Source organism: Pongo pygmaeus, chromosome 2, assembly GCF_028885625.2.
Source record: "Pongo pygmaeus isolate AG05252 chromosome 2, NHGRI_mPonPyg2-v2.0_pri, whole genome shotgun sequence".
In the NCBI taxonomy this organism is placed as follows: domain Eukaryota; kingdom Metazoa; phylum Chordata; class Mammalia; order Primates; family Hominidae; genus Pongo; species Pongo pygmaeus.
Genome location: NC_085930.1, coordinates 126,392,501 through 126,407,269, shown reverse-complemented (window position 1 = coordinate 126,407,269; position 14,769 = coordinate 126,392,501). Strand labels below are relative to the sequence as shown.

Sequence of the window (14,769 nt, the reverse complement as noted above, 5' to 3'; positions counted from 1 at the left end):
TCGAGACCAGCCTGACTAACATGGAGAGACCCCGTCTCTATTAAAAGTACAATTAGCCTCGTGTGGTGGCACATGCCTGTAATCCCAGCTACTCAGGAGGCTAAGGCAGGAGAATCGCTTGAACCAGGGAAGCAGAGGTTGCAGTGAGCCTAGATCACGCCATTGCACTCCAGCTTTGGCAATAAGAGCAAAACTCTGTCTCAAAAAAAAGTAATAAAATAATAATAATAATAATTAAAGCCATTGCTGAGGTGCTAAGATGATGATACAGTTGATAGTCTTAGAAAAGCTGACCATTTTGTCCAATCACTGCAAAATAAGTTAACTCTTTTAGAAATAAACATTCAACTAACCTTTGAGAAGTAGCTGTAACAAAATAACTGAGAATAATAAGTCTGAGGATTATCCTAAAAAATAAATACTTGTCTTCTTTCAAGCCTCCTTTAACCATGTATTGGCATACATATAAAACATAAGAATTACAGTTTAGTGTAATTAAACATTCCATGTATCTTATCTTTCTTCTTATCAAATCTAGTAATTGGCTCAATTGCCATAGCATTAAAGATATTTTTCTCAATAGTTTTGCATTAAGTCCTTTCCAAATTAAACACATTGCAATATTTCAAGTTATTTCTGAGTCGAACTGACTAAACAGTCTTGCTAGCTAATTGTAGATCTTTTTTTTTTTTTTGCTGTGAGCTTAAAGGCTTAAGCAGTTGATTTGAGTTTGAAATTGAACAGAAGATAATCTGTTGGCAGTTCTTTCTTCTCATTACAGCTCAATTTATTAATATACATGGAACAAGTAAGCTACTATTAATGAAATATGAAGTTAAATTTGCCAAAATAAAAACTTTTTGATGTACTGTTAATTTATAAGCCAAATAACAGCATTTAATCTAAATACTTGGGTGTTAACATTTTAATGAATATATATATGACTGATACATATATTGAATATATTAATATATAGGTATGCATTATTTCTAAAAGAATGAAATCGAATGTTAATCTATAGCAATGGTTTTCCAACTTGTTTTAAGAAAAGGAATAAAAGGGTGTCTACCTCATGGGCAGAGTAGCTCCAACTTTAAAAAGAAAAAAAAACAGCCAGGCACGGTGGCTCACCCCTGCAACCCCAGCACTCTGGGAGGCTGAGGCGGGCAGCTCACGAGGTCAGGAAAATGAGACCATCCTGGCTAACACAGTGAAACCCCGTCTCTACTAAAAATACAAAAAATTAGCTGGGCATGGTGGCACGCGCCTGTACTCCCAGCTACTCCAGAGACTGAGGCAGGAGAATCGCTTGAACCCGGTAGGTGGAGGGTACAATGAGCCGAGATCGCGCCACTGCACTCCAGCCTAGTGACAGGGCAGGACTCCATCTCACAAAAAATAAAATAAAATAAAACAAAACAGCAAACCCTGGAAAGAAACACATTTTGCATCACAATCCAGTACATAACATACCTCTTCACTTGATCTTAGCCAAATGGCCGGGAAGCAGAATATACCTCTTTACATGTCATGTATGTATGCATGTATAAAACAAAAAGTTTCACAAAACAATATATGCCCCTACTATTTGCAACGTATTGTTTTAATTTTCTATTCTGTTCCTTTCTTTTCTAACACTTATAATCCACTAAATTGTTTTTACAAATTATTAATAAGTCACAACCTGCAGTTTGGAAAAGATTCAATCTGCAGTAAGGAAGAGATTAAGGAAATGAATATTTGGGGTATATCCTTCCTGAATTTTATTTAACAATAACTACGTTAAAGCAGGCAGAGGCTAGTCAGGATTTCAGCCCCATAGCTATTCTGATTGGAGAACAAGGTGAAAGGGGGAAAATTTTTTTGAGACGGAGTTTCACATTCTTGTTGCCCAGGCTGGAGTGCAATGGTGCGATCTCAGTTCACCACAACCTCTGCCTCCCAGGTAGCTGGGATGACAGGCACGCACCACCATGCCCGGCTAATTTTGCATTTTTAGTAGAGATGGGGTTTCTCCATGTTGGTCAGACTGGTCTCAAACTCCTGACCTCGGGTGATCCGCCCACCTCGGCTTCCCAAAGTGCTGGGATTACAGGCGTGAGCCACTGCGCCCAGCTTCAAATTTGAAGCTTTAATACACCATCAACAAAGTGAGTAAAAAATTCCCATTACAGGTCCCAGGCCTGCATTTTATAAACTGTGGTTCACACTAATTTGTTTCAGATGACAAACTAAAGCAAAAGCTTTAACATTTGAGTGATTCAAGGCATAAAACAGTAAATGACTGCTAACCAACAGACCCAACAAAAATTTGTTAGCCAATGCTCATTTTTTACACTTTATATGCCATTCCTGTGAGGCCGATTGAAAAAGCTGAAAATATTATCATTCTGGCTTTACAGGAAAATCTTCTCTTCTCAATGAACAGTAGTTACTCCTCCAATCAGCTATTTATTCTAGATTAGCAGAGAGGCAGCAATCCCCCATCATCTGAAATTCACTGCTACCAAATTACAATCTTAAACTGCCCCTCCCTATTCAAAGCTCACAACCGTAACAAAGAAAGCACCAGCATGGTATAAAACAATCCCTCACAGCCAATCCAGTCAATACTCATTTATTAATCTTTTAAGCCATTTATTGCTAAACCAATGCAATTAGCAGATGAGAGCAAATAAATTATATAAAAATTGAATACATGAGCTTAAGTCAGTGACAAGATATTAAATTTTAAAATGTCTTTTTAAATTGAATGCAGCTGGTTGCCGAAGTGCACGCCTGTAATCCCAGTGCTTTGGGAGGACAAAGCGGGCTGATCACCTGAGGTTCAGAAGTTCAAGACCAGCCTGGCCAACATAGCGAAACCCCATCTGTATGGGTTGTGTCACTGCACTCCAGCCTGGGCGACAGAATGAAACTCCATCTCAAAATATATACATATAAATAAAATATATATAAAAATAAAATAAATAAATTGAATACAGTGATATAAAGTGTATAATTTGCATTTTTCAGCTGTGATCTGAAATGATGAAATTTAATCTAAAAATCATTTCCTCCACTCCCTTTACGACCTTATCTCCCACCTCTTGCCTCACACCTCCAATATGAATTCAAATTCTGATGGGCTCATACTTTGCTATGGAACCATATTAAAATACTGTTTTGATTTCTAATCAATGAAACAATTTCTATTTGTATCTTACCTCTATCAAAATTGCTTTTCAAAAATGAATTCCATCAGGCTGGGCACAGTGGCTCATGCTTATAATCCCAGCACTTTGGGAGGCCGAGGCAGGCAGATCACCTGAGGTTAGGAGTTTGAGACCAGCCTGGCCAACATGGTGAAACCCCATCTGTACTAAAAATACAAAAATTAGCTGGGTGTGGTAGCGCAAGCTAGTAATCCCAGCTACTCGGGAGGCTGAGGCAGAGGAATTGCTTGAATCTGGGAGGCGGAGGTTGCAGTGAGTCCAGATCACGCCACTGTACTCCAGCCTGGGCAACAGAGGGAGACTCTTGTCACAAAAAAAAAAAAAAAAAAAAAAAAAAAGGATTAGAATCAGCTTAAAAAATGGAAGTAAGAAAACATCTATCTCAAAAATTGATAAGCTGGGCATGGTGTGTGTGTACGCACCATTAGTCTCAGCTACTTGGGAGGCTAAGGCCAGAGGACCACTTGAGCCCAGGAGTTCAAGGCTCCTGTGCACTACGATTATGCCTGTGAATAGCCACCACGTTCTCGCCCGTGCAACATAGCAAGACCTCATCTCTTAAAAAAAAATGTAATTAATAAAGTCAGTACATATACAACCGGCTCTTTAAAACAAGCTGAATTACTTTAAAATTCCTACTTTAATGACCCCTTTGAGAAATCACATTTTTGTAAAATAGAAAGGCAGCTTGAGGCCAGGATCACGCCCGTAATCCCAGCACTTTGGGAGGCCAAGGTAGGCGGATCACTTGAGCTCAGGAGTTCGAGACCAGCCTGGGCAACATGGCAAAACCAAAAATACAAAAAATTAGCCAAGTGTGGTGGTGGTGCGTGCCTGTAGTCCCAGCTACTTGGGAGGCTGAGGTGGGAGGATTGTTTGAGCCCGGGGGGTGGAGGCTGTAGTGAGCCGAGATCATACCAGCACTCCAGCCTGGGTGACAGAGTGAGACCTCATCTCAAAAACAAAAAAAAAAAGGCAGATTGAGTATATCAACCCAATAAAATTCAATGCTACCTAGTTATTCTGGAAATTCGTAAACATCTTTTAAGTTATCTAATAATACAAATACATACATAAAATCACAAAGAGTGTATGTGCACAAATTGTGTGTGTACACAAAACAAAATTTAGAAGACTATCACTTTACCCAATAAAATTCATGGTAATTCTTATTTCATATTACAGAAAAAATATATAAATGGTAAATTTAAGATGAAACTATGAATATGAACCCTTTATAAAGTATACTTTATTATCGTCCTGGCTCAACAGAATAACAACTAGAAACTATCTTACACCTATTCGGCTGAGCACTATGCTAAGCTCTCTGACTTTCTATACTCTAGAGACTAAATTTTGAAAGTCTAACATTATAAAAAACATACAGTAAGATCTCATCAAAACAGAATTAAGCTACCTACAACAAGAATCAGAAAGCAGTCTTAGGAGGTAAAACTTGTGTCTCAGAGAGTAAATAAGTGAGATAACAGAGGCCTCCATCATCATCTCCATTAAATAACTGTGATTTCATTTGTTATCAATAACAAATCTACAGCAGATAAGAAATTCAATGATAAAACAGTTAAACACAAGGTAAGTTTTAAAAACAGTCTAAAGCTAGTTAGTGATCAGTACTCTATTTTTAAAAGGAGAGATATATCACATTTTAAATATTTTGTCAAAATGGTTAAATCATTTAAAGGTAATCTCAGCACTTTGGGAGGCCAAGGCAGGCAGATCACGAGGTCAGGAGTTTGAGACCAGTCTGGCCAACATAATGAAACCTGGTCTCTACTAAAAATACAAAAAATTAGCCTGGCATGGTGGCGGGCACCTGTAATCCCATCTACTCGGGAGGCTGAGGCAGGAAAATCACTTGAACCCGGGAGGCAAATGAGATCACGCCATTGCACTCCAGCTCGTGCGACAGTACAAGACTCATGGAGACAGTGACTCCGGGAGACAGCGTGAGCCTCTGTCTCAAAATAAATAAAGGAAGATAATTATATTATTCTTTAATTAGGCTTTTAAACAATTTTGTCAACACGTCATATCCTTTAAAATGTGAAGCTTTAGGCAATAAACCAGTATCAGGCCAGGCGCGGTGGCTCACGCATATAATCCCAGAACTTTGCCAGATCACTTGAGGTCAGGAGTTCGAGACCTGCCTGGCCAACATGGTGAAACCCCATCTCTACTACAAACACACAAAAATTAGCCAGGCATGATGGCGCACGCCTGTGATCCCAGCTACTTGGGAGGCCAAGGCAGGACAATCACTTGAACCTGGGAGGTGGAGGTTACAGTGAGCCGAGATTGCGCCACTGCACTCTGGGCGACAAAGCGAGACTCCATCTCAAAAAAAAAAAAAAAAACAGTATGAAATCCCTGCCCACAGAGTTATCTAGAATATCTAAACACCAGAGGTTTAAGAACAGTCAAGATTTTTTTCTCTGTCCTCATTCTGTACACAAACTCTTTTAGAATTTTATTACGTAGGATACTCCATAAGAACACAGGCTGATTATTAATAGCAAGTTTCCAAGAGGCACATTTAGCATTTTATACACAGTATTCTACCTGATCCTAAGACGAGCCCTACGAGATAAGTTTAATATAGTAATTCCAATTTGCAAATGAGAAAAATGAGATTCAGAGCTGTCAGTTGCCCAAAGCCACCTAAGTGGCAGATTAGAAATAGGGAACCCAGGTATATCTGAAACCCAAACATGTACTTGTTACATCTAGGTTAAGGCACCTCCAAATTTTACCTTGGTTTGAAAATGAGGGTTAGAGTCTATGATTATTTACTGAATTTCCTATTACTGAATAAAATAACTCAATAAGATAAAATGAAAGGCCAAATGAAGGCCAATTTTAGACTGAATGAATCCCTTATTCCTAACAAATGACCAACTTCCCCAGACACAAACAGGCTTATAACAAAATCTTATCCCGAGGATACTGCTAATGGCATATGCAAAAATGGATAAGGAAGTTCCTCTTGGACATTTTATAATTAAGGCCATTTGGGAATAATTATGAACAAAACAAAAATAAAGACAAAATATTACTGAAAGGACTCTACTGAGTCAGTGCATTGGCTAATTACAGCACCTGTACAAACATTTATGCATGGATCGGCAAGTTAGGGAGGCAGAGTTCAGGAAGGAAGAGGGTCCACAAACCTCAAAATCACAAAATTAAAAGCAGATGAACAGAAAGAAATTATATTATGTAAGTAATAATTCTAAAGAATAGAATAGCAGAATTTCAAACCAATACATATAACCGCTGACATCTGGAATCTGAAATTGCTTGTCATTGGTGGTTTTATAATCATATATATCAAAAGTCACTGCTTTTCATAAAGCAAAATTACACAAGTATTAAGATTTAAGTAAAATACCCAGTTTTCCAACAATCAGTATAAATGTATTTAAAAGTGGTAAAAATAGGATAAATTTTCTTAAAATTTTCATTTTAATGGTGCTTAATATTCACTTGCCTAAAATTTTCTCTCAGGTTTAAAAAATCTTATGTACTCTTTGGAATCAATCCAACTCGCATTTACTGTATTTACTCAACATTCTCACTCAAGGAACCAAGGCAAGAAACATTCTCTTCTACTGGCAGTTGTATCAAGCAAAGTAGCATTCTTTTTCTTAATGGTTAATATCATAAATAAAAGCCATATAACATATTACTTGACTAAACAATTAACTAGCAGTATATTCAATTTCAAATCTTATTGAGTCATGATATCATCTGCTATCGTTTGGCTCTGTCCCCACCCAAATCTCATGTCAAACTGTAATCCCCTCATGTTGAAGAAGGGGCCTGGTGGGAGGTGACTGAATCATGGGGGCAGATGTCCCCCTTGTTGTTCTAGTTAGTTCTCATGAGACCTGGTTGTTTGAGAGTGTGTAGCACTTCCCACTTCTCTCTCTCCCGCCGCCATGTGAAGACTTGCATGCTTCCCCTTCCACCGTATTTGTTTCCTGAGTCCTCCTAGCTATGCTTCTTGTACAGCCTGCAGAACTGAGTCAAGTAAACCTCTTTCCTTCATAAATTACCCAGTCTCAGGTAGTTCTTTATAGCAGTGTCATAACAGACTAATACATCATCCTAACATTCATCCATTGAACAAATATATTTGTTCAATGTGTAAAACCCTAGGCTAGACTTAATTGAGAATTTAGCAATGAATGACCCAGGAAAACTCTATCCCCAGCCATCAGGGAATCTGGAGGCAGAGAGACAAATTTCAGATACTTAATCTCTGTAACATTAGCAACTTAGTTCACAAAACTTACATAATAAAACCTTTTAAAAATAGAAGGAAACTACTACAGCTAACTGAATTAATAACTTCAGCATTATTCTAGGCCCTCAGAAGAAATAATGAAACTCCACTGAAGGTTCTACCATACTCTTCCTCTAATCCTAGCACTGGGCAGGAGGAATGTCATGTTTCTTGCATTGATGCAAATCCTAATGTAAGATTTATGATTTTGTCCTTTCCTGTGTGGCAAGTTAGTGAACAGGTAACTTTTTAGAGAAAGCCTGCTCTGAACAATGCATTGTATTAGGTCTCTCACTTAATCACTTATATTATCTCTGTGTTAAAGATGTGAACTCATGGGCAGAGATTTTCTAAACATTTTCAGGCCCTACCATTGGAGGCTAAGCTAAGATCTGAACCCACGGTTGATACCAAACCACTGCTCGTCCCCTTCTCTTCTGTTTCTCATTAGGCTGGAATAATCAAAGATCTCTGTTTGGCAACACCATGTAATATTAAGCTGCATTCTCTCCCCATCAAAGTTTAATGTCTTTATTTATTATAAGGTTTCTCAGAGCCCCCTTTTTTTTTTTTTTTTTTGGAGATGGAGTCTTGCTCTGTTGCCCAAGAGTGCAGTGGTGTGATCTTGGCTCACTGCAACCTCCACCTCCTGGGTTCAAGTGATTCTCCTGCCTCATCCTGCCCCAGCCTCCCAAGTAGCTGGGATTACAGGCGCACAGCACCATGCCCTGGTAATTTTTTGTATTTTAGTAGAGACGGGGGTTTCACCGTGTTGCCCAGACTGGTCTCGAACTCGAGCTCAGGCAATCCGCCTGCCTCAGCCTCCCAAATTGCTGGGATTACAGGCATGAGCCACCGCACCCGGCTTTCATGCTCTTTTGAAAACCATTCCACACTCCTTTCTGTAACAAAATAAAAGAGGCATCTTCCAAGTGTGAATCTACTGTCAAAAGTATAACCATTTCTCATGTTCCTAACCAGAGATGATACACAATTCGACAGCTTTTCCAAATTGGGAAATCTGACTGAAAAGAAGCAATACGGTCCTGGAATCCAGAGAGAAGAAGACAACTCCTCTACTGCCTAAAATGTGAGTGAACAGAATCAGAACCAAATGATACTAGTTCACATAAAATTCTCTGAAAAATGAGAAAAAAAAGGTCATTTAAAACATTAAAGCGGGCAGAGTGTGGTGGCTCACACCTGTAATCCCAGCACTTTGGGAGACTGAGGCGGGCGGATGACCTGAGGTCAGGAGTTGGAGACCAGCCTGGCCAACATGGTGAAACCCTGTCTCTACTAAAAATACAAAAATTAGCCAGGCGTGGTGGCGTGCGCCTGTAATTCCAGCTACCTGGGAGGCTGGGGCAGGAGAATCGCTTGAACCCGGGGGACGGAGGTTGCAGTGACCCAAGATCGTGCCACTGCACTCCTGGGCAAAAGAGTGAGACTGCCTCAAAAAAAAAAAAAAAAAAAAAACCAACAACATTAAAGCATCTTCCCTATTTCACTATTAACAGTGGACTATGCTTTAACCCCTTGATACTGAAAACTGCTTAAGTACGTTCACTAAAATGGCTTAAGAAAAATTAAAACATTTTAAAACATCGTCTTTGGAAGAAATCTGAAAATCTGCTTAAAACCGCCAAACTAGGCCAGGCACAGTGGCTCAGGCTTGTAATCCCAGCACTTTGGGAGGCCGAGGCAGGTGGATCATTTGAGGTCAGGAGTTCAAGACCAGCCTGGCCAACATTGTGAAACCCTGTCTCTACTAAAAATACAAAAAAAAAAAAGAGAGAGGGGCGTGGTGGCACACCCCTGTAATCCCAGCTACTGGGGGGCTGAGGCACAAGAATCTCTTGAACCCAGAAGGTGGAGGTTGCCATGAGTCGAGATCGTGCCACTGCACTCCAACCTGGGTGACAAAGTGAGAACCCTGTCTCAGGAAAAAAAAAAACAAAAAAAACTAGAACCTGTCTGTATTGGCATATCAGCTCCAGATAAAATGCAAATCTATATTACAAACACATTAACTTTCTAAACCAAGTACTGAAAAGATGTGTTGGCAAGGTGTAGTGGCTCACGCCTGTAATCCCAGCACTTTGCGGGGCAGAGAAGGGTGGATCGCTTGAGCCAAGGAGTTCGACATCAGCCTGTGCCAAATGTTGAAACCCTGCCTCTATTAAAAATACAAAAAATTAGCCAGACGTGGTGGTGTGCCTGTATTCCCAGCTACTCAGGAGGCTGAGGTGGGAGGATCACGTGATCCCAGGAAGTTGGGGCTGCAGTGAGCCATGATGGTACCACTGCACTTCAGCCTGGGCAACCCTGAGGATGAGACCCTGCCTCAGCAACAAAAAAAAAAAAAGTATTAGGCCACTCTCTTATTTTAACAGTCATTTGAAAATGTCTAGTCCATGGAAGGAAAGAGTCACTAATTTAGGCAACCTAGTCTACTCTAATCAGCTAGCCCTCTGCCTTAAGGAAGACTGTCAACAGCAACACAGCCAAACACTACCATAACACTATATCAACCAAAGACCTTTTATGATTTGCCACCATTATAATTGCAAATAATCCTAAATTTTTCCAAATTGCAAAAATGCAACAAAATACACAACATTGCCTGCTAAATGAAAATAGAGGTAAAATTCACTGCTTATTCCAAAACTAAAAATACTGTATGCATAAAAAGTGATAGCTACAGAGGAAATTGTAATCATCAACAAGAAACTACAGCACAAATCAAAAGCTATACTGATCTGTAACTAATCTTTAACATTAACCCTATGGAAATATCTGTAAGTGCCTAAATGGCCCACACAGTTTAGTCAGTTGCAGATCCTATCCACTTTAAGGTCATATTTGTGGTAAGATACAGTAAGAAGGAGGGGGAGGAAAAGAGGAAGAAAACACCCATTACAGGATGTTGACAATTATAACTAGCAAAGTTTTAGAATATATTGGTTAGCACACCACATACCACTAAAATAATATACCAGGTTACTCCAATACCAGGTTACTTTGGCTCTGTATTCTAACCTATTCAAATAACAAGAGTCTAATGTAACAAAATTCTCTAAGCCCTTAGAAGAAAACCTGTGTACTTCCCAGTCCCAATTACCAGACAAAACAATTCATCAGTCTAACTCAAATGCCCTACAGCTTTGTTTCATCTTGTATTGAGACAGGGCTTCACTCTGTCACCCAGGCTGCAGTGCAATGGCATAATCACAGCTCACTGCAGCCTCAACCTCCCAGGCTCAAGTGATCCTCCTGCCTTGGCCTCCCAAGTAGCTGGGACTACAGGCGAGCACCAACACATCTGGGTAATTATGTTTTGTAGAGACAGGGTCCCACTATGTTGCCCAGGCTGGTCTCAAACCCCCTAGGCTCAAGCGATCCTCCTACTTCAGCCTCCCAAAGTACAGGGGTTACAGGCATAAGCCACAGCACCCAGCCTTGTCCTACAGTTTCAGATTTGCTCTCTCCCTGTATTACAACTCCATGGATTGTGGCCCAGAGATACTTAGAATAAGGCAAAAGGGTAATCGAAATCCTGATACTATTCCTAGGGTGCCATATCAATACCTAGTATCAATACGTAACTGCAATTCCCCAAAGAGAATGCCTACTTACAGACCCACAAAAAAAACTTCCATTTGCCCATCACTACCGAATTCATACTGGGTTGTCTGGGTCTGTCATTTATTCTAACGACTATTTTTTTTTAATTTCTTAGACTCATGAAATGTTTTAACTGGCACTCACAAATGGAAAGCAGAAATGTAAATGCCATCACCGTGTTCACACCATATGCCAAAATAAACTCGGTGAAGGCAGTATTCTGTCTACCTTGTTTGACTATATCCCCATTACCTGGCACCTATAGGATATTTAATAAATATGTGCAAAATGAATAAAATCATAACAAAATCATGGAAAAATATCATGGTCCCAAAATGTCAGTGGTATCAGAATTGTGTTAAATCATGCACTGCTTAAAAGAAAGTAGATTACCTGCTAAAACTTAGAAACCTTCTAAACCATGCTATTTATAAAAGGATTTAACCTATACTGGAAAATAAGACTGACAACAACAAAAAAAAAGACTGACAAATCAATTCCAAGTGAGGCTTACAATTATGAGGCTTTATAGCAAAAGCAAAAGACAAGTTACATTTTTTCAAGATTAATGACTTTCTTCTCTCTATCCCAACACCCTGATCAGTGAAAATTAGAGAATTTTAGGAGCAGAAGCAACCATAGAGGCTAAACTATGAATCAGATGGGCTCCAATTTCAGAGTAATATAAACTGCCACCAATCTATTCAACATTTTTTTGCATAATTACAAATCTAAGATGGGATTTTATGAATATTAATTTGTTCTACTTTTTTGGCTATGCTGAGCAGTCTGCTGCGAGTTAGAGTTATGACTGATGAATATCATAATCTCTCAATTTTACTTTTATTTACCAAAACTGGGTGAGAGAAGATTTAATTTTATCAACGCCAATAGTTCCTCTTTCCTGTCTTCAAATCAGTTCAACCTACAGCTTTACTATTCTCCCATTCTATTCTTAGACTATATGCCAGTTTACTGTATTTGATTTCTATTATTGATTTATATATGTTAACAGTAGCCAAGCCTTATCTTCTCAAAGACTTAGGAGGTTTACCCTTCTAAAGTGCTCCCCTACCACGTCATTAACAGCAGTGTTTAATAATTCCTTTGTCATCTGTCTCCCAACTCAAATATCACTTCTATTAGGATAGAGTTGGGTAGGGTGCCATGGCTTACACCTGTAATCCCAGCACTCTGTGAGGCCGAGGCGGGTGGATCACCTGAGGTCAGGAGTTCGAGACCAGCCTAACCAACAGTGAAATCCCATCTCCACTAAAAATACAAAATTAGCTGGGTATGGTGGCACATGCCTGTAATCCCAGCTACTCGGAAGGCTGAGGCCGAAGAATCACTTGAACCCAGGAGGCGGAGGTTGCAGTGAGGCGAGATCAGGCCATCGCACTCCAGCCTGGGTGACAGAGCGAAACCCCGTATCAAAAATAAATAAATATTAGGATGGAGTTGGTTCTGCCTTGTTGGACACTACAGTAAATAGTGTAAATAATAGTCTAAATAGCATAAATACTAGTCTAAATAAGTGTTATTACAATGAATGAATGAATAATTTGGAGGGCAATGGCCTTATCATATGCTTCCTCTACTCGCTAGGCAGGCAATATTTGAGAACACACCATAGTTTCTATCCAGCTCCGTGAAAACTCGAATGCACTTTACTGCTCAACTGAAAATTTGCAAATAAATTTAAGAACAGACAACATCATACTTGAAACACACAGAGAAAGTACTATAAAACAGTTTATTCAAAGGCTACACAAAGAATTACAGAAGGCCAGGCGCGGTGGCTCACGCCTGTAATCCTAGCACTTTGGGAGGCCAAGGCGGGTGGACTGCCTGAGGTCAGGAGTTCCAGACCAGCCTGGACAACATGGCGAAACCCCGTCTCTACTAAAAATACAAAAAATCAGCTGGTCATGGTGGTGCGTGCCTGTAATTCCTGCTACTCCGGAGGCTGAGGCGGGAGAATCGGTTGAACCTGGGAGGCGGAGGTTGCAGTGAGCCGAGATCGCACCACTGCATTCCAGCCTGGGCGACAGAGCGAGACTCTGTCTCAAAATAATAATAATAATAATTACAGATTATTTAGGATGAGTTTCCAGTATTCCATTACCATCACTGTGAATGATCTTCCAATAACCACTGCTAAATGACTTCACTGTCTGGTGACTGAGTTTTCCTCTATGTTAGAGAACTTATATGAACGTACTGAACTAATGAATGACTACTTTCCATAACCTTAACTATAATCCTAAAAGTTAAAAGGGAAAGCCGGCAGGCAGTTTTAAAGACAACTCTTGAATAAAAACATAGGAGAAGTAATTTTCCTCTTAGTTGTGAAAGACCGGACAATTTTCCCTGCAACCTTCCCGCCTTTGCTGGCTGCACAGTAAAAATTAGAAGTAGGAAAATTTAGAATACTTCCATCTCCTTTGAGTCACGAACTTGGAAAGGAGAAAGAGACAACTGCGGGGACGCATGTGCTCTAATGAAAGCAGGAAGTCCGCTTCTTAAGCATGGGCCATTCACCCATCATCACAAATGGGAACACCGGCCTTAAGTCCATCCCCATTCCCTTCTAACCCCGAAACCAAAGCCAGTCTCAGTAAGAAACGCGATTTTGCTAGCTGAGTTAGAGAAGGAGCACCAGGCAGCTCAGGACACCCTCCTCCTTCTACTTGGCCTGCGGCAAGAGGATACTCCCCGGTTTCCAGCCAGTGGAGAAGGCGGACCCGGCAGGCAACAGCGAAAGAGCCTTGGCCGGGAAGGAGCGCGGCCAGTCCACGCGGCCGGAGAACTCACCGAACAAAGCGCACCGCGGAGCGGGAGGGGACACTCGGAAAGAGGGGGAAAGATTCAACCAGCTCTTCACCACTGCCTGGGGCTAGAGACAGGTGGAGCCGCCGTCCTCCTTAGAAGGAGAAGAAAGATAGGTTTTCGAGGGCTAATCGGAAACTCCTGCGCCAAGGCAACCGGAACCCGGACCCCGCCTGGGGAGCGCGCTAAGAAACAGGGGAGGCGAGCGCTGAGGGAAGGGATGGATGGTCGGGGTCACAGGCGGCCTCCGCGGGGATGTCGGGGTCCTGCCTGAGCCGCGCAGAGGATGCCCGCGGCGCGCCGCCGGCCGCCCCGACTCGGGCCTCCCGGGCGCAGCCGCCGGCCCCCTCGCACCCGCGCCCCAGGCCGCCACACAAAGGGGATGGCGAGGCGCGCCGGCCGCCGGGAGGTGGAGGGGCGACAGGCCTGGGACGAGGTGGCCGAGCCGCGACGCCCGCCGCGCCCCCCGCCTTTGTCTGCCTCGCCCCGCGCCCTCCCCCTGCCAAGGAGCCCCACCGCCGCGGCGCCCTCACCCTGCTCGTTACCCGGGTGAGTAGCGGTCTCATCTGCTCGCCGGCCCCATCAGCCTCCATGGCCGGCCGGCCAGCCCGTGACGGCCGCTACGGTACTGCCCCGCGCGGTCTGCCTGCTTCTGCCGCTGCCCCTGCCCCCGCCGCCGCCGCCGAGCCCCCGGCGCGCGAGGACAAACGTGGGTGCGTCCCTGCGCGAGGTGTGCGCGCGTGGGGAGAGCTGGGCGCCGGGCGCGGGAGACGAGGGGCGTGCGTGTGC

The 14,769-nt window shown here is 41.9% G+C and overlaps 2 protein-coding genes across 7 annotated transcripts in view; one reads left to right on the top strand and one right to left on the bottom strand.

The window, feature by feature from the left end:
* Positions 1-14,769, bottom strand: part of SLC4A7 (solute carrier family 4 member 7) — a 110,943-nt gene that overhangs the window by 96,036 nt on the left and 138 nt on the right. For 4 of the 6 annotated variants that reach the window (XM_054479787.2, XM_054479793.2, XM_054479786.2 and 1 more), the window contains exon 1: positions 14,514-14,769. This exon is cut by the window's right edge. In XM_054479787.2, coding sequence (XP_054335762.1) covers positions 14,514-14,573 — 60 coding nt within the window. In that variant the 5' untranslated portion in view covers positions 14,574-14,769. The remainder of the gene's footprint in view (positions 1-14,513) is intronic. The other 2 variants (XM_054479788.2, XM_054479790.2) reach the window with 1 other exon arrangement.
* LOC129032914 (uncharacterized) overlaps positions 14,054-14,769 on the top strand; it is a 2,834-nt gene continuing 2,118 nt past the window's right edge. Inside the window, exon 1 of the mRNA XM_063662106.1 lies at positions 14,054-14,529. Within this exon, the coding sequence (XP_063518176.1) occupies positions 14,236-14,529 (294 nt within the window). The 5' untranslated portion in view covers positions 14,054-14,235. The remainder of the gene's footprint in view (positions 14,530-14,769) is intronic.